The sequence below is a fragment of the Ixodes scapularis genome, unplaced genomic scaffold, assembly GCF_016920785.2.
Source record: "Ixodes scapularis isolate PalLabHiFi unplaced genomic scaffold, ASM1692078v2 PGA_scaffold42__2_contigs__length_573088, whole genome shotgun sequence".
NCBI classification, from domain to species: domain Eukaryota; kingdom Metazoa; phylum Arthropoda; class Arachnida; order Ixodida; family Ixodidae; genus Ixodes; species Ixodes scapularis.
In genome coordinates, this window is record NW_024609871.1 from 262,905 (window position 1) to 286,491 (window position 23,587).

The following is a 23,587-nucleotide window of genomic DNA, read 5'->3' on the forward strand; positions in this document are numbered from 1 at the left end:
TCGACGTCAGCCTCGCCGTAGCTTTGCTCGTCTTGAGACGACCTACGTCACGATTGCGTTGGATGTCACGTGCTCTAAGCTGGGCCTTCTCCGAGCGCTTGCCAGAGTGGGCCGTTTATAACGAAAAATACAGCCACCAGGATCAAAATACAAACGTGCGATTGTCATTTACGGATATTGTGGATCATATTCAACCTATTTTTCAACACGACGGGAATATTTCAAATTTCGTTGAAGTATCCTTAAGGCTTTTTTTGTTGTAGGGTTAGAAGTGTATTCATATTTTGTAAGGTTGTGGTGCCCGATACCAGATGGAAATACAGAAAATATGACTGGAAGAGACTGTGGTAGATGATCTGCTTAACAAACGGGGTGAACATAGAGCTATATCTAGAAAACAATTGTACGGCCTTTCTGAGTTTCTGGTGAATGTAGTTTACGTGGTCATTCCATGATACAGTATCGGAAAAGAGTACGCCGAATATTTTAAATGTTTTCACAATTTCAATATCGTCGTCAGCTATATTAATATTTACATTAGGTGGAACTGTTACGTTTTTTGCACGGAATAGTATGCATTTAGCTTTGCTCCGTGTTAGTTAAAAATCTATTTACTTCAGCCCAAAGGCTAAGATTGGAGAGCATACGATTTGCTGCCAGTTCCATCTCGTTACATGTGTGACCCCTCAAGAAAAGTCTAGTGTCTTCAGCCTAGGCTATAACTTTGCAATCAGGAACACAACGCTCAGTTCTAATTATATTTAAAAAAATAATTGCGGGCCTAAAACACTTCCTTGAGGTACTCCTGCGTTTACTGGCTTTATGCATGATGTTGAACTATTGATTTTAAGATATTGCCTGCGTTCAGCGATATAAGACAAAAAAATAAATAAATGTAGGTCCCCTTATACCATAGCGTTGTAGCTGCCCCAAAAGAATTTCGTGATTAACTGAATCAGAGACTTTAGAAAAATCCACGTATATAGCTAACGTAAGGAGCTTGCTTTCGATATTAATATTTTTTTTCTGAGACAGCACAGCCGATTATATAGGTCTTCTTTTTCTAAACCGTGCTGGTAATCTGCTAATAGCGAGTAGAGTTCCAAATATGCTGATAGTTTAATATGAACTTTTTTTTTCAGAACCTGTACAAAAATTGGATAGTATTGATATAGGCCTATAGCTTCCCAACACATCTTTGTCCCCACTCTTAGGAAGTAATACAACCTTTGCAACTTACATCCAGTTTAGGAAATTCTTCAGAATACATTGAAAGAGTGAATAAAAACGTCAACGGTGCTGCTAACAAGTCCATAATAAATTTTATTGGTTATAAGTTTAAGTCATTTACATCTTCCCCTTTCCGTTTTTCAACTCTGTTATTTCTTTTTCCTGTTGGTGTATCTGGGAGAGCAGCTCGTCATATTGGCACGACATGACCTGGAGTGAGTGCTCGATAGCTTCAGCTGTAGTTTTTATTTCCATGAATTTGTCGACATTGTTGTGAAGTGTCGTTATGGCAGACAGCTTCTTGTTAAATTCTTCAAGCGTACTTCCGGCATCCTGCACGTTGCTCGGTTTCCGTTTGGGTTTTTCCTGGGTTACTCCTTGCCTCCCCCTTTTCACACGCCGGACACTTCCACGTTTTTATTTTAGGTTCGGCACTTTTTTTTTAAGAATGTTTTCAGACACACCTGCGCATGTTCCCGATTGATAACTAAAGTCACAAACAAAACAACATATGGCTGTCCGTTATCCGGAAGCGTTTCATTACATGCGATACAAATGGAATCACTTTCATCATCGGACATTGCGCCTCAATGCAATAGACTATCTGTGGCTGCGGCAGTAGCAGCAGCAGCAGCAGCAAGGTGAGTAATCTCAGCTTGAAAGTTGTAAGAAGGAATGCACCTACCTGTATTGGGGACGAGATCGAACATTCACGCCTCTGGCGGGACGCTTCAGCTGTGGGGACAACAAACCGATTTTTTTTGTTTGTTTTTGATCAGCGATATCGATGGTGACGATTCGAATGGCCGCTCCTCGTGCAACCAAAGCACTGGTAAGAGTGAAGCGCTCGTATCCAGACCGTGCATGGCGAGGTTAAATTTTTTGTTATGCTGTGTTAGTAAACACCGGGCTGTGGGGACAACAAGCTCGATAAAGCTCCCCCTATAGTTCAATCTCCTGCCCAATAGCGTAAAAACGCTGCGTTAGCGCGAGGATATGCTGTTTCTGCCGCTGCTAAAAGCCCGTGGTATAACAGACGCATGCCGCTTGCTTATTTGGTTACCAACCAAGGCACGGACGCGAAAATGCGTAGGGTTTGCTCAAAAACAATATCGCGTTAAAAAAAAAAAAAAAATTACGAAAGCATAACTTTATGCTCGCATTTTGCAGCATTTACTGGCTTTGAACGCGCGAACACCTACGTGGCCAGAAACACCATCGGGCAGTTCGTGTACTTCATGGCTGAAGGTAAGAAGGTTTCCCGCACAATACGTTCTCGATAACATGACTGTAGATTCCCAAGACTCTAACTGGAATAATATCGCGCAGAACAGATTTTTTGTGGAAATGAAGAGTTCTTATTCAAGGGTAACTCCGGTACAATTTCTTGATTTAAGGTTACGACGGCTTTTAGTTGAGGAATTGTTTCTGAATTACGACGTGTCAGTATTTTTTTCTATGCCTTGTCTAGCTTTGTAAATCCTATGCCTGCAGTTTGTTTCGGGAATCCACGGCAAAACCGAAACTACCGACTCGAGGATAATGGCAACCCTGGTAATCAACCCTTGTGATCAATTCCAGGAAATAGACACCCTATACACCTTTCCAAGAAATAGACCCCAGGGGCAGCAAACCGTTTTCGAGCCCAGTCACTGGGTTTGAGGCTAGACTCTCACCGGCGTTCCTGCTAATCCTAACCGAGTGGACTGTGATTTCGATAGGCGCAGCCTGCGTAGGCGCAGTTTCAAACCGTGCTGACGGTTAAATTTTCGAGTTTTCCCGCTGTATTTTGTGTTTCATGGTGAATGCATTTCCGCGTGGTCTTTAGAAAGTATTGTACCACATCTGAAAAAAAAAAGATATAAAAACCTATAAACCATTCTTGTTGGGTACGCGCACCACAGAACGAATGTGACTGGAATGTATAGTACTGTTTTTAGAGCGCAGCTCTTAGGGGCCCGTTTCCGGCTTGAGCGGCGTCGCCGTCGCCGTCGCCGTCGGCGTCGCCGTCGCCGTCGGCGTAACCGCGCGGTGCATCATGGGAAATGTCCCATAATGCACCGCGCGAGCCCCCCCACCGGGGTCACGTGACCTCGTGGGGGGTCACGTGACTCCCCTGAGGTCACGTGACCCCCTCCTCAAGGTCACGTGACCCCCTCCTCGAGGTCACGTGACCCCCGAGGTCACGTGACCCCCGCCGATGTCACGTGACCCCCCGATGACGTCATCGTCACTGATGACGTCACCGGCATCCACATCGTCATCGTCATCATCACTGATGACGTCACCAGCATCCACATCGTCATCGTCATCATCACTGATGACGTCACCGGCATCCGCATCGTCATCGTCATCATCACTGATGACGTCACCGGCATCCGCATCGTCATCGTCATCATTACTGATGACGTCACCGGCATCCACATCGTCATCGTCATCATCACTGATGACGTCACCGGCATCCCCATCGTCATCGTCATCATCACTGATGACGTCACCGGCATCCACATCGTCATCGTCATCATCACTGATGTCACCGGCATCCACATCGTCATCGTCATCATCACTGATGACGTCACCGGCATCCGCATCGTCATCGTCATCATCACTGATGACGTCACCGGCATCCCCATCGTCATCGTCATCATCACTGATGTCACCGGCATCCACATCGTCATCGTCATCATCACTGATGACGTCACCGGCATCCACATTGTCATCGTCATCATCACTGATGACGTCACCGGCATCCACATCGTCATCGTCATCATCACTGACGACGTCACCGGCATCCGCATCGTCATCGTCATCATCACTGATGACGTCATCAGTGACGTCACTGATGTCGTCACCGGCATCCGCATCGTCATCGTCATCATCACTGATGACGTCATCAGCGACGTCACTGATGACGTCACCGACATTCGCATCGTCATCGTCATCATCACCGGTGAAGCCATCAGTGACGTCACTAATGACGTCATCGGTACCCGCATCGTCATCGTCACGGATGACGTCATCAGTGACGTCAGTGATGACATCATCGGCATTGGGGGTCACGTGACCTCCAAGGTCACGTGACCCCCCCCTGGTTAGTTTACCCCCCCCCCCCGTGCCCTTCCCTCCTCCTCCTCAAGAGCTGCGCTCTAATTCGGCGTTACAGGGAGTTGTAAGCGGCTTTCATTTTTTTTTGTTTTTTTTTGCTTTTTCCGATAAGTTTTGACGGCGCAGCGCGATTAGCCGCATGTCAAACGACAAAGCGCTTAGCTGTCGAAAATAATTTACAACAGAAGATAGCCGAAAGGCATGCATTTTTCACGCTCACAAATAACGTGTTTACCGATGGACAGGACGCGGACATACAATTTAGCAAGTGTGGACCTTCGAACAATATATCGTACGTACCACACGATGCAGCGTTATCTGAAAATAACTTATTGGAGAAAGATCCCAAATAACACAGTCACAGTCGACGACAGTCACATCTTCACGATCGGACGGAATCCAAAAGGACTTCGTTTAGGGGCACGTTTTGGGAAGAGCTTCCTTTTTTCACAACAGCACCAAGGCAAAGAACGAACGCGACTGACCCGTTTCCCACCCCAACTTGGACAACTATTTTTGGAGATGACTGAGGATTCTACGCGGATTATCTCTGAAAGGGGGGAGAACAATATTCGCAAAATAGCGTCGAGGGCTGTTTGAGGTCGGTCACCTCCTTCGTTTCCCGAAAATTTCGAGCAGAAAAGCTTGAATGGCAGGCACTTACCAGCCCTATTTTTCACAGTGGAAGATAACACAGAAAGGGTACGCAGCACGCATAAAAAACATTAAGTGGAAACTTTCAAGAGGGGCGAGGAAACGTCGAACGCAAAACCGCAAAAACGTAGGTAGAGAACCGCGCTGAGCGGTTCTTCACAGTTCAAGAGAGTGGCAGAAAATTTCTAGCTGATAGAGGGCGCGAGAGTCGCACCAGCCGCATCAGCATCAGCAACATGGCGCCGGCCTAGGAGCGTTTTTTGGAAAGGTTCTTTTATATAATGTTTTTTCAGCGAGTACCCCCACCTTGTGTAGTGCCCGTGAGAGCCTTCAAGGTTTAATAAATGATGATGATGATGATGACGTATGCAACTGCGAAAGGGAAACTAAGACGTAATCTTAAGGAGCCCGGGCTTGGTGCCACCCTCTTGGGAGGGGGGGGGGGGGGGGTGGCGGGGGGGGGGGGGGGGGAATGACTACGGATTTGGAGAAGGCACTGGGATTTTTAGACATGGATGGACGAATGGATAGTGAAATAATTGCGGTTACCCATAGGAGATTGGAAGATAGGTGGAAAAGATTTAGGGAGGGGTGAAAATGCAGAGAGAAATAAGGAATTGGAACAGTTTAGAGGAAGGAAAGTTGTGCTAAAACAAAATTTACAAATTAAAAAAAAGTAGGGATGACGAAATGCTAGGCTAGGTGGCACAAGCTGCCGCCCGATGCAAAGGGTATAGCAATTACTATTTATCCATTCGTCCATCCAGCCATCGTGTGACGCCAAGTTCGTATTGCGATACCGCAAAACGTACGAATGGCCTAGTGGCAAAAACAGTTCCGATCAGTCAGGTAAGATGCTGCGGCTGTTTTACTACTTTGCTTTGCAGATATCAAACGTCTGTAGCAAATAATAATACACATTAATATAGTTGCCGTTCGAAAAACGAGTTTGCCACGATGGACGCAGGCTCAGAATGAGGGGCTCATTCTGAGCCTGCGTCCATCGTGGGAAACTCGTTTTTCGATGGAGAACTACAATCTTGGTGGGGTACAATTCACGTTGCATAAGCGTTCCGCAGGCTAATCGTAAGCTCGCGCTGAGCAGGAATGGACTAAACTATGGCCACCAGCGAATGCCACCTTCGGCACCACGACGCGCTTGAGCGAGCTGGTGGTCAATAATCTTCCTGCTCGTTCGCCGAAGAGAAGTTATTAAGTATGGCCGCTAAAACATAACATACCAAGCAGAAATCGTCCGCTGGGACGTTAAGAACGCAGCAGAAAACCACAGCGAAAGAAGTGGCAGTACGAACTAGATACTATAATTGAAAACGAAGACGGCGTCGGTGCACAAGGTTGCCCGAGAGACAGCCAGCCGGCTGAATGCCCCCTGAGAAGCTGGTGATAGTATTCTTAATATCGGTTTAAGAGTGTATCGCGGTTTTTCATTAGTGTAACATTTTGAGTTGACAGCGCTCATATTTCGTCTCCGTAAATCGATATCAGTCATTTTCTTTGCTTTGACTTCTGACCGGAGTTACCCTTGAACTAGTTTGAATATCATTCAGAATTTCGTCATAATTTCCAAGGTGTGTGTGTGTGCGTGTCTGTGATATCACTTATAATCCCCCGTTATATTCACTCTCAGAAAGTGGATGCTGCGCAAGGAATTTCTTGGGCAATTGCCGTTGCTTCGAAATGATAGTTCTCGACTACCGAAAAGTGCAAGTCATGCGCTTCGTCCGACCGCTGAGGTGCTGCAGCTGCATCTGCTTCTGCTGTTTGCAGGCGAGTCATAGTCTGCTCTAAAATGAGTGGAAAGTGGCAATCTCGATTTATCTGGTGTGCAACGAAAGCTGTTATACTCGAGTCCCACTCGAGCTACCAACAAAAACAAGCGACGCCGACCAATCACAAACACGGGCAGTATGCACGCGAATGTAGCTTTGACAGGCTTGCAATCACTCGTGTTTACTTCATGAGTACCGAGAGACCGAAAGCCATGCCAAAGGTATACCATCACGTGCAAGCTGCTTGTGAGTGGCGGCTGTTTCTGTTTTTTTTTTTCCGCTCTAGTGGCACTCGGCCATTATAAGGGCTGTGTTCCAAATCTTACCCAAATGGATCGGAGTTACTCCGGCGGATTGTATCACGTGACAGCACAGATTGAAAAACGCTAGACGCGGGTAGGCTTTAGAACACCAAGGGTATAAAACCCTTACCCTGGAGTAAGATCGAGTAAATTTTGGAACACGGCCAAGGACCCCTTGGCTGCATTCGCGGCGTCGGCGTTGTGCCAGGCAAAAAAAAAAAAAAAAAAAAACTGAGTTTCACGCGTGCTCGCGCGTGCACCGCCCCATGACGCCAGGCAACACGCCCGCGCTTGGCTCTCGCTAAAGTCCCTTGGTAGAATTCGCGCTTTCAAGTACCACCAACCATTGTCGTAAAAACGCGCGAGACACGTGCCACGAGTGGGTGCTCTGCCACCATTCGCTTCCAAGGGCCGCTCGAGACACGGGCCTCGCGCACTGGCGCATTTGACTCTACTAGGAAAACAGTTGTGCCGTTTAGTTTCCGCCAACGTAGCCAAATAATGAGAAAAAATATATATATATATATCGTTTTTCTTTACCGACACAAACAGTCTGGACACACACACACATACACACACACACACACACACGCACACACGCGCGCACACACACACACACACACACACACACACACACACACACACACACACACACACACACACACACACACACACACACAGATATATGTATACAGGGTGTTTTTTTAGATGCGGAGCATCTCTTGCTCGGGTCTATGTCCCGCGGCGTCGTAGTCCGCACTCACACTACGCATGCGCAACTCTCGTCCTTCCCTCTCTCCAACAGCTGCGCGTTACTCTCTCCGCTCTCTCTCTCTACCAGCTGCTTGCACTTCGCGTGCGTTCGCTTCTACTCACACCACGCACGCATGCGCAGCTCTCCTCCTCTAGTCTCCTCTCCTTCAAGTGTGAATATAAGCAGCGGTAGCGCGCTGCGCGCGTTCAGTTCACCGCTGTTGACTCCCCTTCACTCCGTTCTTCCGATGAAGTGTGATGGAAGCAACAGTCCCGTCAGTTAGTGGGTTGGCGCAAGCAAGCGTCAGCATTACCCCACAAACTAACAGCAACGCTACGTCCACTGAAAACAAAGCTGCGCAGCGAAGGGCACGCGACGCTGAGCGCAAACGCTTGAAGCGAGCGGCAGACCCTGAACTACGGCAACGAGAAGCGGCGTCCATTCGTCAACGTCGAGCGGCGGATGCTGAACTACGACAACGTGAAGCAGCGGCGGTTCGAGAACGTCGAGCAGCAGAATCTGAGGTTCGGGACCGTGAAGTTCAACAACGTTACTAACACCGTTAATAACACCGTTAATAACGATCCGCGATGCTCCGCATCACCCCATGGTTCCCCTCGGGAAGATGGTGTAATTTTTATTCTTACACATTTGTTTAAAAAAAAAACGTGAAAGGTACACTTATGCGGTTTGTGCAGGTGGGTTGTACGGCCAGGCGGACATAATGTGGGTGGCTAATCTTTGCGATAAGTCGGCTAATCAATTAAAATTCGCTAATTAACTTTTAATTACTGAAAATAAACATATGGTTTTATTTAGAAACTTGCTGAGCATCATCGAAAACCCCTAAATAAACTATTTTTAGAAGGATATAACGCCGGGGCAGCATTTTACGGCGTTCTGTAAAAACGCTCTATTTGGACGTGTTTCTAGATTTCGGTGTCTTACCGGAGCTCATCTACGCCCCCGCAATCCTGCTCCCCGGTGGTCGTGGCGTGAAGCCACCTCCTTGCCTCCCTCGTAGAATGGAGGGAAGCACGGCGCACGTGTGTTGCGCGTCTCAGCCACTGGGGAGCAGGACCGCGGGCGCGGTGATACGCATAGATAAGAAACCGAAATCTAGAAACGCGTCCAAATGGAGCGTTTTTGCAGAATGCTGTAAAATGCTTCCCCGGCGTTATATCCTTCCAGAAATGGCTGATTTAGTGGTTTTCGATGATGCTCTACAAGTTTCTAATTGAAACCATAAATCTATTTCCACTAATCAAAAAGTTAATTAAGGAATTTTAATTAATTAACCGACTTATCGCAAAGATTAGCCACCCACATAATGTCCGCCTGGCCGTATAAACCACCTGCACAAACCGCATTAGTGTAGCTTTGAAGGTTTTTTTAAACAAATCTGTAAGAACAAAAAAAACACCCTATATATATATATATGTATATATATATATATATATATATATATATATATATATATATATATATATATATATATATATATGTATATATATATATATACACCGCGTGATTTTTTTTTTAACTGAACATATTTGTTACAAAGCCGTGAAAGTTACACTTAGGTGGTTTGTGCAGGTGAGTTATACGGGCAGGGGGACGTAGTATAGGGGGATAATCGTAACGATCAGTCGTCTAGTTAATTCAAATTCGTTAATTAACTTTTTAATTAATGAAAATAGACATTTGGTCCCAATTAGAAACTTGCTGAGCGTCACTGAAAACCACTATATAAACTCCTTTTAGAAGGACATAAAGCAGGGGCAGCATTTTACGGCATTCTGAAATAGCACTCAATTTGGACGCGTTTCTAGATTTCGGTTTCATATCGGAGCGCATCTTTGCGCCGTCGGTCCTGCCCTCCGGTGGTCACGGCGCGAAGCCGCACCCTTGCCTCCCTCGTAGCATGGGGGGAAGTTGGGCGCACGTTAAGCGCGAGACACATGCGCGTCAAAACTGTCCGATCCGACGTCCGATCCGACAGTCCGAACGCCGCTCCGGATTGCCGCACGCGACAGTTTGAGACACACGCTTCCGAACTTGCATGCGACACGACGATCCGTTCGGCTCCGCCCAGTTCCGGCATCACCATAATCACTGTGCGCTAACTTCGCCACCATGCATGAGCGCTGCAGTGTTGTCCGACTCTTTTCAATATTTATACCGCTTCTTCTAGATTGCCAATACTAGAATACTTTTTTTTTAAAATCTATAAAACAAAGAAAAACTTTTTTTTTTAATGTTTGTAAAGTTTAGATGACCCAAGGTTAATTTGCTTGCTCGATTTTAACAAAGCTGGTTAATTGGAGGAATTCGGTCTGAAGTGTTGGCAACTGGGGTCTCAATCACGAGGTTTAACCAGCCGAGTGCAGCTGTAGCCTCCACCATGGTAAGGAAAAACTAGCGCCACGAGGCGCTAGTGGCAGAAAGGCGAACATACGTATGGTCGGAGACTAAAATTGGTCTCGAAAGGCTGCCAGATGGCGCCACCACTGCCGTTGGCGTGCGCCCTCCGTCCTCCTCCTCCTCCCCCCCCCCCCCTTCCCCCCGGGTTCTTTTTTTTTTTCTTTTTTTCTGGTTTGTTTGCTAGGCTGGTGCCGCGCCGGCCGCTGTCAGCGGCCAGCACGGCACCGGTCTAGCAGACGAGCCGCGCGCGATATACTTCACAACAACTGCGCTTCACGTGATATTACCAGTGCGATCAAACAGAAACAGCACGTTCATTTAAATGTATTTTTTATTGAACCCCATTCAAATGAGCTGCGGTATTTCAAACACGCATCTACAAACTCCGTCGGCAGTCCACCGCCCTCAAAGGGGAACCAAGAACTGTAGTAGGCAGTAAACACAGTAAAGTTGTCAAACATGTAAAACGATATTAATTACTTTAATGTACAAACTAAGAGAAAAGCACTTATCATCGAATTCTCTAAATGCTCTATAAACAACTCCCACAAACTAAACTTCTGAATACCCAAACAAACAAATCAACACCGAAATAAAGGAAAAGGCTCGCAGGTGAGCTGCATAAGAATAAACGATAAATAAACCATAAACAAACTCGCTAATAGGCAATGCAATTAAGAAAAAAAGAAAACAACTACTGTTTTGGAGTGTCTACATCTCTGACTGTAGGTGCTTTATCGGTACTCTATCCTAACATATGAACACGAAGCTGTCAAATTAACTGAAGATTACTCTGACAGCAACTCACCCAGAGGAGCAAGTCCTTGCAGCAACGGATTCGCAACAAGAACGGTGGGGCACGCGTTTTTCCACAAACGAATCTTCCCACAACTTGCAAACACGGTAGCACCGAAGTGCTCGCTGCACAAACGACGCTGGCGCAGCTTGCTCGCCGGCAAGCCGGGCAGGCTTCCAAAGCCCTGGCGATTTGCATACGCAATCCATTTTGATGCTCTGATGGAAAAGTCGAATTTCGAACGCTGACAAAAAAAAAAAAAATTGATATAGAAGTTCACCTGTCGTCTGTTGGAAAGCGGAAGAATGAGCACTCCGAGGTTACTTCGCCGCGCTGTAGACTCCGTAATACGCCGTCATGAGGCACGCAAAACACTCGGCAGAATCTCTGTCAAATTAGAGACGTACATCTCTAATTATTATAAGCGCGCAGCAGCATCGCACCGTACTGCTAATACTGCCGTATAATCCGCACTTTCGATTTTAGCACGCGCGTAACGGTTTGAAAGCTTGGAGTGACGAGCGAGCGCAAACAAAACAAAAACGGTCGTTTACCTTCGCTCTTACTGATTGGTCGGAAGAGCCCAGAGTGCTTCGCTTTCGGTAGCGAAGATCATATGCACGTCGCCTGCGCTGAAAATCATAGCGGCGAATATGAGCATAACAGTTTGGTCGGAGTCGGCTGGGTAGACCTACGAATCTGCTCTTTGGATGGACGTACAAGAGAGAAGCCAGCGACGCGGCGCCCCTATCGGCCCAACTGGGAACTCCGGAGCTGCATTCGGATGGTTTAACCAACGCCTCGTTGAAGCGGGAAGCGTTCTGCTGTTGTTTTGTCCTGTCAAAGCCAGCTATTTTGTCGAAGTGCAATGCTGCACCTCAACCACCGGACGAAACTTCTTCTGCGCAAGAAGATTCTGCTTCTACGGAAACAACGAGAAAAGCGCAAGTGGTGGGTGCGACCAGCTTGGAGGCGTCGTCACTCCGAAAGCGAGTTTTTCACGACGGTAAGAGGTGTTCCGTTTGTTTATTACGAGTGTCGTGAAACGGCGCTCGGACCGCAAAAAGCATCTGATAACAGCCTATATCTTCGCAGAATAGACTTCTATAGACCTTTTCACCCACCGCCGCATGGGCGCTGCCATCTTGGAATCACGTGATGCGGCCGCCATTAGGTTGCTTCAACTTGTTGCTCCGCTCTCCCGTCCACGCCTTGGCGGATGCGTTGAATTCGTGTTTTTCGTCGCGTTTCACCGCGTCTCTTGCCTTACTCCGTAAAGTGTCGTCCGATACTTATACTTACCATGCAATTCCATTACATCATTGTGCGCGCAACTTCTGTAGTTGATTTTGTAACACGTTTTAAATATTTTTTTACCGTCGGCGTGCGGGATACGTGCGAAAAGGCTTTATAGGAACAGGAATTAGCGTTAGCGCTTGAGCACATTGAATACATATATGACTTGAAGAGAGCCTCGAGGGTTCAAATACCAATAACTTATGAGAACTGAGGTTTGGTTACTAATAAGGGCGGAACATTTGCGATAGGAAGCCCAATGTATATATGAGTGCGCATTGGTGTCGAGGAAGAAAACAAAAACACTCAGCGTAATTAGCCACGTGTTTTTCCTGAAAACATGGTGTTTTGTGGTTCCAACAGATCAAAAACAGTTTCTTTTGATTACACTAGGGAACTAGTGAACAAGGCGCCGGAACAAACATTTAGTTTGAATTATTTTTTATGCTAGAAATAATGGTACCTTAACATTAGGCAACTTGTTTGTTCGCGATATCACACCTATATCTGTTTTACGTTCTTAATCGCGTGTGTGATATAAGCATTCGCTTTATCGGTTTATTTATGAATTCCACGGAATTGTATATCGTGCTTGGTCCCATGTCCATAATCTTTCAGTTGCTTAAGTCAATTTTTGATATAACCATAGAGTTTCAATTAATTTATTTCAACACAAATATTTGAACTCCCCGCGTAAGAAACTGCCACAGACAGCTTCATAGTGCCTATGATTCATAAAATTTGACGCCGAAAAGAATCCTTCCGCATGAAAATCACCCGAGTGCAGCCGGTTGTCGACTTCGAACAGGGAGTTACTTTCAGGAGATGGCGACGTCGAAATGTGCAAAGCGCATCGTTTCAAATCAGTGAACAGCTTTCTACACAGGTCCATTGGGTGGCGCCTGGCGTTCGACTTCAGCCAAACTTATCGGAGATCATTTCTTTTGCACTCTTCAATTTCATTCGGCAAATTTTACGGAAGATGGATATCAGACTTTATTTGAAGTCTGGCATTCACTAATCTTACCATTCTTATACCTTGAGAACGTCGTAAGCAAATGTCCATATAACAAAACGTTTATTTCACAAGGCCAATATTTTGAAATGCTGTAAATGAGTACTTTAGTTAAAGAAATTTTCTAGTCAGCCTAGACTGGCCTATCAAAATATTTCTCGAGCGCTTAATTTCTTTAAATAAAACAGGCCGAGACAATATCACTTTTTTATATCATCTACGTGATTATATTAAACTTTTCTAGTCATTATAAAAGACGTTTCCGGTCTCGAAGTTAGAAAAGGTTGGTGTATGGAAACCAAACATCGAACAGTAAACTTGTCAGTTCATCTGTTCTTGGTGATTCAGCAGATTGTTAATCATGTTGTCGACCTGATTTTTCACTAAGCACTCATGCAATATAGTCTGTTGCAATATAAGATGATCACTTCAATATATGACTTGAGCGCGAGCTATCTACTTCCGTACCGCTCGGTGCACGCCCAGCCAAAGCATGGCGGCAGGCAACGAGCGCACGCAGCAGGCGGAGCTTGTCCTGCTCTTTATTTTTTTTTTTCTTCTTGAAATTAGTATCCGCGGGTACGGCCGTGGACGATGGTAATCCTCCCTGTGCATCAGCGCAGTTGTTTCACCGCCGAACCTGACCGAAATTAATGATGGACGGAATCAGACGCATATAGTGTTAGTAAAAAAAGATCGCAATTAAGGCTCGAAATCACTTCGTGGTTTGCCAAGTGGCTCAATACTATTGCTTCATTCGCTGTGATCTACTAGAAAGAAATTCATATCGCAAAATTAATCGAAAGTGACATGAAACAGCATCACAATCGCGTGTACGTTGAAACCGAAACCGACCAAATTGAAGCAACCTAATGGCGCCGAGCGCGTCAGCGCCCTCTACCCGCCGGTCAGGCAACTACTGAAATGAAAAGGTCTATAAATACACAGATAAGCGCTTATCTTCTCGAGAAAAAAAAAACAAAAAAACATTGAAGGTCTATGTGACTCGCATCTGGGTATCTCGTTGTAGCGCCTGTGGAAACGAGTGCGCTCTTTGGGTAACGTCTGCACAAAGAAAATACGTTAGTTTAGTTAAACCATTTTTGTGTTAGCATTACCTGGTTGTCATTGCCCAGCTAAACGAGCTCTTCCTAATTTAGATAAAACGCCCTTTGTGTGTTGTGTGAGACGTCTTAAAGATTAATGATCGATTAATCGGTAGTCTGGATTGTTTCCTTTCCTCTTCCAGATGCAACGAATGCGGGAAGGGGATATCGAGTATTTCAAGAAATACTATAGGATGATCCCACACCAGTTCGACCTCATCTTGAGCCTTGTGGATGAGGACCTAAGGCGGCAACACCTCTGTAGAGAGCCCATCTGTCCTGCGGAGCGTCTTGCTATGACACTGAGGTAATATAATATTCCAGACAGCGTGATCACTCATGGAATTATCTTTGCTTGCATATACAGGTTTCGGTGTAAGAGGCAACAGATTTCCTACGCTTTAAAAGAAATTTCGAATGTTCATGCCTGAGACTGGGCATACGAACGTCTTCTTGCCAAAAGATTGATGTGCATCTTTTACAGACATCAACTCGGAAGTGGGGGATTGTACAAAATAGTTCAAATATGGCAGCCGTGCATTCCTTTTTGTATGAATTAGAATTGGGAGGGGGGTCAATGGGGGAAGGGGGGGGGGGGCGGCACTCGTGTAGGAATAGCCCAAGACCACTTACGGTACAAAGCAAATTGTCTATTTTCCATCAATCGCCAGACTACGTCATCAAGTTGTCTTCGTGCAAAAGAACCACCTCTCACGTCACACGGGAACATTTTCTCGCTATTTGGTGAAGGAAATGTGCATTAAAAAACATCAACCGGAAGTGTAAAACTGCTATCCGACAGATGGAGCCAGTGAGTTGCTAAACAAAAAAGGGTGAATACCGGCTTGTTTGCCACTTGCAGACTGGTTTGTTATCCCACAGCCAGGTGACATACTGAACAGCTTGTGTGCATCCCTAAATACCCAGCAGATTGAAAGCTCTCTGCCTATAGCACATTACTTAGTTTTCCTTTGACTGCTTATTGTAGTCCTGTATGTAATCACAGCTCTCAATGGGACTCCCACCACATTTGCTGTAACCTCACAATTTGCGTGCACTCTCATCACAGGTACTTGTCCTCTGGTGACCTCATTCAGGGCATTGCCCTGTCCTTCCGTGTCGGGATATCCACAGCAAGGTTAGCCGTTCGGGTCACGTGCAGGGCACTTTGGACCAAACTCCAGCCGTTGTACCTGGCGGTAAGTGCTGTAGTTTTGCAGTGAAATGGCAGTGAGGTGCCATACTGATTGGGGTCTACCAGCCTACCTTTGGCCATTCTTTCATTCTTTTGCTACTTCTCGCACTGCTCATTACCCTTCATTAAGTGATGATGCTTTGAAACTATACCATTGAAAACTGGCACAGCTTTTTCATTGGTATATGGTCAACCCTGCTCAGTATAGGAAATTCATTCCATGCTGAAAATAACTTCACATTTCATGTGGACCCAGTGCCAAGCACCGCTGCACTGTGCTTGGCACTAGGTCCATGAGGTGAGGCTGTTGAAATCAGGGCTGCTCACCACAAAAATGATGCAGGCCGAAACGAACTTTTTCCAGAGTCTTGCAGCCGCACTTGGTAATGGATGCTACAGTTATGCGCAGTTGAGTCCACGGCCCATTTCTTTACTTGCATTTTTTAATGAATCTCGTTTACAGGCAGATATAGAAAGTTCGGTGAATATAAAAAAGTTCAGTGCTAAACAGCGATGTGCTTTAGGATTCAAATTTATCTCAGATACATAATCTGGACGGGTACTATACACCGCCCTTCTGTAACGAAATAACGCTACAGCTGCGAGCAGCAGATGAAAAATGCAGCGGAGGCTCCGTCTTCAGTGCATACTTTCTGTAGTAATCAGATAACTCATCCTATGTCACAGGTGTCTAAAACACACCCGTAACAACACATGCCAACTCCTCTAATACCGCCTCGGTGGCTCCGAGGTAAAGCGCTGGCCTATGGATCCTCCGTTGGTGGGATCGAATCCCGGCTGAGGTGCCCGCAGTATGACGGAGGCCTAATTGTGGAAATCGCCGTTGTAACACAGATTTGGGTTGCACGTCAAAGATCCCCAGGTGGTCTGAATTACTCCTCAGTCTTCCACTGGAGTGCGCCAGATGTCCTTCGTTGGTTTGGCACATAAGCCCTCAAACTTATAAAATATAAAACTCCTGTAATCCCATTTGCAAAGTGAAACTTGACATTTTCAGCATGTGTTTGGGCATGAAGAAAACCTATCGAAAGCATCAAACAGAAATGTTTGCTTATCAGTATAGCTTTCAGCACTGCATCCCAGTTGCCTGTAGAACAGCGGTGTTTCTCACATAGTTTGGCCGATTTCAGTTCAGTGCTTTTTGGAAACAATGCACACCAGACATGCTTTGCATTTAAAACAATTTCAGTTTCTGGATGTGGCTCCTCATTTGTTTGCATACAAGCCATATATCATCTGGTGTGCATTGAATCAAGAGCATCATTGTTCTGCATTGGTCTAGTTCCAGCTTTATAGCAAAGTGAAGTTGAACTATTTTGGGGGATGGTGGGCAAAAGGTTCCATGGCACCGCGGTTCATATGTTGTGCTCCCCTGAGCTTTGTTGTCATGGCGGGATCCCTCGTACTATGAGCTCGTGTAGCCCTTGCATGCTTCCACCTTCTACCAATGTCACAGCCCTGATAACACCGGAGGGCCCATATTTGGCCGCCCACATCTATCCAGAGTCAACCAATAAGAGTCATATATTATCATTTATGCCTTAAAATTAATGTTTACTCACTTTGTTTCTTGCATGTCTCATTCAGAAACCAGACACCGCTGCTTGGTTGCGGGTTGCGGAAGGGTTCAACCGAGACTGGCAATTCCCGAACTGGGTGGGTGCAGTCGACGGAAAGCACATTCAGATACATGCTCCCGCAAACTCAGGGAGTATGTACTTCAATTACAAGGTGTGTCAAGTTTCATACTACGTTTTGATACTGAATACAATAGCGTTTCTTTCAGCCGCTGCGATGGAAAGATCTCAATATGTCCCACGAGACAATTTAGCCTCCCTATCATGCAGAGCATGTATTGTAGTCTCCTTCATGTGAAACAATATCTTGAATATTTTTTCTAGTCTAATGCATGTTTGACCTTCATTAGTGTAAATATCTTACCGAACAAATCATATCGCTGTGTAATTACATGAAGCCTATCTTGATACTAGTCAGGGAGGCTCATGCAGGTGACGTACCAAAGGTACGTCACCTGCATGAGCCGTCACCTTGGAGCAAGGGGACGGTGGCTGGTGGGGGCACCGTATGTGTTTCACGCACTTCCGTATCGCTCTCAGGGGAGGGCATTTGTTCGACGCTAATCTGGGGCTGAAGGTTGCTTACCAGTTTCGGTTTAGCCGAGGCCGTACGCCTCATTCACATCGTACCGCAGCTGCATGGGCCTTAGGAAGGGACAATTCTATTACACTAGCCTTAGGCAGACTTGCAATTGAGCATTTTGTTGAACAATGTCGAGATTTGTGTCATCGTTTTAACAAACTTCAATATAAGTTTCATATTTATTTATTTCGTGCTATGCATTCTAAGCCTGGCTGAGCACTGAGTGACCTATTTGTGCAAAGAAATTAAATTACCCAAAGCGCGAGCAGAGCCCTTGCTAGCCGGTGTCGCAGCCACGCGCTCAGAGTGAGACTTTCATATTGCGGCACACTGTACTTGAATTGTGCAAAAAAGTTAGGGGCAATGTAAGCTCGGCTTAGGGAAGTACTTTGAAGTTAAAAAGTCAATTGGTCACATTACAAGATTTTATATTTGAGACTATACACCAACTCAACTCTCCTACGTCACGCCGCGGTGGTGGCGCGTCGGTCGCACTTCCGGTCTGGGGTAGTGGGCAGAAATCGCGGTGCGAGACATGCATTCCCGCGTTCTTTAGGGATAAACCAGACAAAAAACCTGCCTTCTTGTCGAAATGCTGCGACGGGGGCTGTACCAAGAGTGTCTGGAAAGGTTAGAAGATCAGTTTTCATGTGTTTCTGCCCCCTCCGTTCGTCCGAGAACGTGGATAGTAGCCGTGACAAGGGCAAAGCAGACGCTGTCGAACTACGATTGCTTGTGCGGGAAACACTTTGTGGTCGCCAGATGTATTTGTTTTGTTCCAACATGAACGAGACAAAACCGCCAAGGTGTCCGGGCCACCCGCGGGTTCAGTGCGTCTTCAAATTCACACGGCCGCCTGATCGTCTGCTCTTTCGAACTCGTCTGCTTTTTGTCGTCTGCTCGTTCAAACAAAAGCGGCCCGTAGACCAAACTTCGACCCGGTGATTGCAATAAGCTGTAATCGCAGGCCTCAAAAGACTTAAGTTGGCTCGCTGTAAACAGTAGATACAAGATATTGATCATAGGTACCAATGGCCATCACCGACTTGTTAGGCTTGGTCTGTTCCCGCTTCCGATTTTCAGTATCGACGTCGATCATCGCCGCTATCTTCTACACTTTTGCAGCACGAACGACGTTGCGACCGAAAATAGCTAGAAGAATCTCATCATGGCTTTGGCGTCCATTCTGCGGCGTTCATGCGAATGAATCGCCTCACGTCAAATTATTTACGCAATGTTTAGCGGCGTAATGAACCTTGATAATTTCGCTCAGGCGATTAAAGTGGTAAGACATTGCTATGAGGACGTAAAATCGACACTTCCAACCGGAAAAAAAGAGTATGCAGACTCACACAGATGCCGACAGCGTGACATTCCAATGGTTTGTTGACGCAGGACGCGGTGCTTCTTGCCCGCACTCTATTGCGCATCCGTTTGAATTGTCGTCTGCTCTTTCAAACTTGTCTGCTTTTTGTCGTCAACTCTTTCAAACGACAGCGGCCCGTAAACCAGACGTTGACCCGGTAATTGCGATAAGAAGTAAGTGCAGGCCTCAAAACACTTTTGAAGGTTGGTTGGGGTAAGTAGGCTAAGTGTAAACAGTAGATACAAGATGTTGATCATTGTTACCAGTGGCAGTGGCCGTCACCGACTTGTAATGCCCGATTCTACTTGCGGTTTTCAGTATCGACGTCCACCATCTCAGCTGGTCCACACTTTTTCAGCCCGAGGGACTTCGCGACTGAAAATAGCGAGATAAATCTCATCGTGGGAGTCAGGCTTTAGCGCCCATTCTGCGGCGTCCACGTGAAATGAATCGCCGCACGTCACATTATTCACGCAAAGTTTCGCGGTGTAACGAGCCTCGTTAATTTTGCTGAAGCCGCTCAAGTGTTTAAACATTGTTAAGAGGATGTAGAATCAACAATTCGAACGCGAAAAAGTGCACAGGGACTCACACCGACGCCGGCAACAACGCAATTTAATGGTTTGTTTATGGGCGACGGCGAGCTTCTTGCCCACCGTCCACCGCGCATGCGCGGCGCCGGTGGCGTCCGCTAGGGGCGCTCCGGTTTGTTTGTAAACATGAGTTGGTGTATACACTCAGGTGTGAGTGCTATTTTAATATGATGCTTGTGTTTGTTACAGGGGACATACTCCGTCGTCCTTATGGCCATCGTCGACAGCGGCTATAGCTTTGTTGTCGTAGATGTTGGTGCTTATGGAAAGCAAAGCGATGGGGGAGTCCTCAAACAGTCGGTTTTCGGGAAGCTGCTGGAACAGGGGCGCCTCGGGCTGCCAAGCGATCAGCTGCTACCCAAGACCAAGCTGCCTGCTCCATGCGTCTTCGTCGGGGACGAAGCGTTTCAGCTGAGGCCCGATTTCCTCAGGCCTTACCCTGGGCGCGGTCTCGAGGATGACGAACGGATCTTCAACTACCGCCTGAGCCGAGCAAGGTAAAAAAACCTACTAGTCTGATGCCTCATAAATAAACGTCTTTAAGAGAGGTCTTCTCTAATCAGAACCATATATATTAACCAATAGAAATGTGCTCTCTTTTTACCTGGCAATGCTCCTAGCCATCTAAGGATTTGAACCATATTCGAGTTCAAAAAATGATTAAAAGTGTTTCTACCATTATATCAAAAATTTTAAATTTGTCATCTCTATGAAAGGTGCTCTCACATGCATGAACTCGCATGAGGGAAGTTGAATGCCATTTTAAACGACACTGAACCAGAATTACGATTACCGTAATAATAAGGGTGAGAATGCTTAGCAAAGAATTAAATGCAACGCTGCTGTTGTCGCTCTTGAGCTGGCAGGGCAGCGAAGGACTGGAGTGTTTTTGGATATGCCCATATCCAGTTCACACTTTAAAGTATGCTTCAAAGATGTGATTTCACATTATAGCCCTTGTTTCAACGTAGGCTTATGCAAAAGTCTCTTTTTTTTAGGTTCATTGCACCACGAGTAATCATATCGTTGCACTCTCATACCTGCCAACTCTTCCGAATTTTTCGTGAAATGTACAAATTGGGACTAATTTTACGATTTTACGAATCTTGCTTCAAATCTTACGAAAAATATATTTTTTTTTTTTATTTTTTTTTTGTTGTTGTTTTTGTAACTCTGCTGTTGGCGGTATCTTGCACCGCCACAAGAGGGCGATAGGTACGGTCCAGAGCAGCGTCGTGGTTTTTACTATCCGTCTATCCGGTGGCCACGGATCGAAAACCAATCCAAAGCTCAAAGCCTTTGTTTGTGTGTTCGGCGGTGCACAGGTGCACGTTTGTTCGGCGTGTTCAGACGTTGTTGGGCCTCGTTGTTTCGGCCAGTTTCGAGGCGAGAAGTACGGCGTCTGTGTTTGTTGCACGTGTAACTGTAGCATTCTCCTGGTCACTGTGGCTTTGCAGCGCAATGCCGAATTCGAAACCTCAAAAGAGGTACTTTCAGGTGTTCCTGAAGTCCCACACGTCGAAATTTCCGTGCTTCGTGCCGCCCAAAAAGCGAGAGAAGTTTGAATTGTGTAGCACGTGCACGTGTGATGTAAGCGTTTCACACGCCGGCCAGGTTGACATTAAGCTGCATATCGCTTCGCGTAACCCCCCCGCCGCAGCCGCACAACTTTTACGAATTAGAAAGTGCACAGGTTGGCAGGTATGCACTCTTTTTGGTTGCACAGCATTGCAGCATACCCGTCAAAGTAGTGGCATTTTATTTTTATCTTTTAATTTAAGGAGAAACTTTGCTCACTTTCTACACTTTTTGGTTCAACTAAGTCGTTGAACCTGAATCCTGAGATGTAATTTGTTTTTCGGTAGTCTCTTTAGTTTCGTAAATATGTGGTGTCCAAGTTTTGTTTTGGCGCTTACGGAAAGACCAAAACTACCTGCTCCAGCATGTCACATTGGTGGTGACGTCGCTTTCGTGCTGCTGCTACCACCGCCTCTGCTACAGAAGCTGGACTACTTATTAGCCTGCCAGCTGCCGGTGCTCTCCTCATCCGCCGAGGAAGTGCCTTGCAATGATACTCATAGATAGCACTCATTCCTAAACGAAGTGCGGCTTGTGCGACTTTTCACATTGTCAGCATTCTCTCGGCGTTCTGTCTGTGGCAAGCACCGCTTCTATCATCACCCGGGATTTCTCCCCTCTCCCCTCCGCAGTGCTTGGCACACTAGTCAGTATTGTGACCTCTGTTTGCGTCACCTGTCGGAACAGCAGCGTTGTGGTATGTTGACACTTGAGACGAATCCACCGGCACCAACATGAATTCAGCAGCGGGGATGCGTAAGGACACTAAGCCCAACATCCTTGTGCAGGAAGAACATGAAACTGACGTCGCAGTTCCCGCTATGGCCTGAAAAGGCTGATTTGCTGACGGCCCGCTAAAATATTGTTAATGTTATGTTTAACATCGGCTTTCGTAGGGACTGCAGTGTTGGTCCAGCATAAATTTTGTTTATGGCTGGATCTTGTCGCACTAAACTGATATCCCGAATTTGGTTTGATAAGACCTTTCAGCAGAGTTCTCTTTAAGGAACTATACAGCATGCTAAATGCCTTTGAATATGTGGAATATAATTCTGATATGACCACCATTCTGAGAAATAATCCAGACCTGTTTGTTTCATTGGATATTAGAGCCTTCATGAAATTTTCTTTTATACATGATTCCATAACTAAGTCTGAATATGACACTCACCCATAACATTTTAGTCAATTCCGATTCATCCCATGAACTTGGTAAATATATAAAAAGTTTCGTTGCTAGATTACTCTTGCAGCAGACGAAATTTCTAAAACTACACACTTGTACATGTATAAATGTACATTTCGTTGTCATCTATAGTCTGTTGCAGCTCAAGAAGGTAGGGCAAGGGTAAGACGAGCCGGGGAGGAGGAAGCAGACGGAATGCTGAAGAAGAGAGGGGGAAACCTCCTTCTCTCTTTAGCGTTCCGTCTGCTTCCTCCTCACAAGCCCGTCTTACCTTCGCCCTACCTTCTTGAGTTGCACAGACTATAGCTGTGTGTCTGCCTCTCAAACCAAACTCATGATCCTTTTTCCATTTCTCTCAACTTTCAAAACAAAAAGAAGATGCGCCGAAAATGCCTTCGGTATCCTGGTGACGCGATGGAGGATCCTGGAGAGGAAGCTGGGGGAACAGCCGCAACAGGCCGAAGAGCTGGTGAAGGCACTTTGTGTGCTCCACAATTTCCTGATGGCCCAGAACAAAGGCAATGAAAATGCCTACTGTGGTCCTGGCTACGCGGATTCCATGAATGGGGTTGGGGGAAGACAAGGCGGACAGTGGCGCCAAGACATCAGCCAGTTGCCCCTCCAGCTTGCTCGGACTCTTGCAAGGAACTTTGCTCATGTGGCTCGAGGTGTCAGGGACCTCTACAAGGACTACTTCAGTAGTTCTGCTGGCAAGGTCTCATGGCAGCAGGCAGTCCTGCAGCGCTAATCTAGAGGGATTGCGTTGAGTGCTGCCTTTCATCAGTCTTTTTTTTTGTATATAGAGGCTGTATTTAAACACAAAAACCCTTCCAACATCCGTGGTGCTAGTATTATTTTTTCAATGTAAGACTATTTTCAATTTCATCATTCAATGCAACTTTGTAATGTCATTTAAGGTTTTTATTTTGAAATGAAAAAGAATGGGTTGTAAAGTTGTTTGCGTGTTTTTTTTAGGTGTGCAAGTTCAGCTTTGGCATTATGTTAGAGTGCTCTAG

At 46.0% G+C, this 23,587-nt stretch overlaps 2 protein-coding genes across 2 annotated transcripts in view; both read left to right on the top strand.

The window, feature by feature from the left end:
• LOC121837470 (phospholipid scramblase 1-like) overlaps positions 1 to 6,798 on the top strand; it is a 30,671-nt gene extending 23,873 nt beyond the window's left edge. Inside the window, exons 3-4 of the mRNA XM_042293072.1 lie at positions 2,401 to 2,478; positions 6,638 to 6,798. Of these exons, the coding sequence (XP_042149006.1) occupies positions 2,401 to 2,478; positions 6,638 to 6,798 (239 nt within the window). The remainder of the gene's footprint in view (positions 1 to 2,400; positions 2,479 to 6,637) is intronic.
• Positions 6,799 to 20,017: 13,219 nt separating this feature from the next.
• On the top strand, positions 20,018 to 23,319 carry LOC121837471 (protein ALP1-like). Its single transcript, XM_042293073.1, has 2 exons — positions 20,018 to 20,304; positions 22,947 to 23,319. The coding sequence occupies exons 1-2, from the start codon at positions 20,018 to 20,020 to the stop codon at positions 23,317 to 23,319; spliced, it is 660 nt and encodes a 219-aa protein (XP_042149007.1).
• Positions 23,320 to 23,587: the final 268 nt, after the last annotated feature.

Coding starts and splice junctions, on each gene's coding strand:
- LOC121837471 (XM_042293073.1), top strand. CDS start 20,018: ATGGCCATCGTCGACAGCGGCTATAGCTTTGTTGTCGTAGATGTTGGT. Junction 20,305..22,946: donor TACCGCCTGAGCCGAGCAAG/GTAAAAAAACCT, acceptor CAAAACAAAAAG/AAGATGCGCCGAAAATGCCT.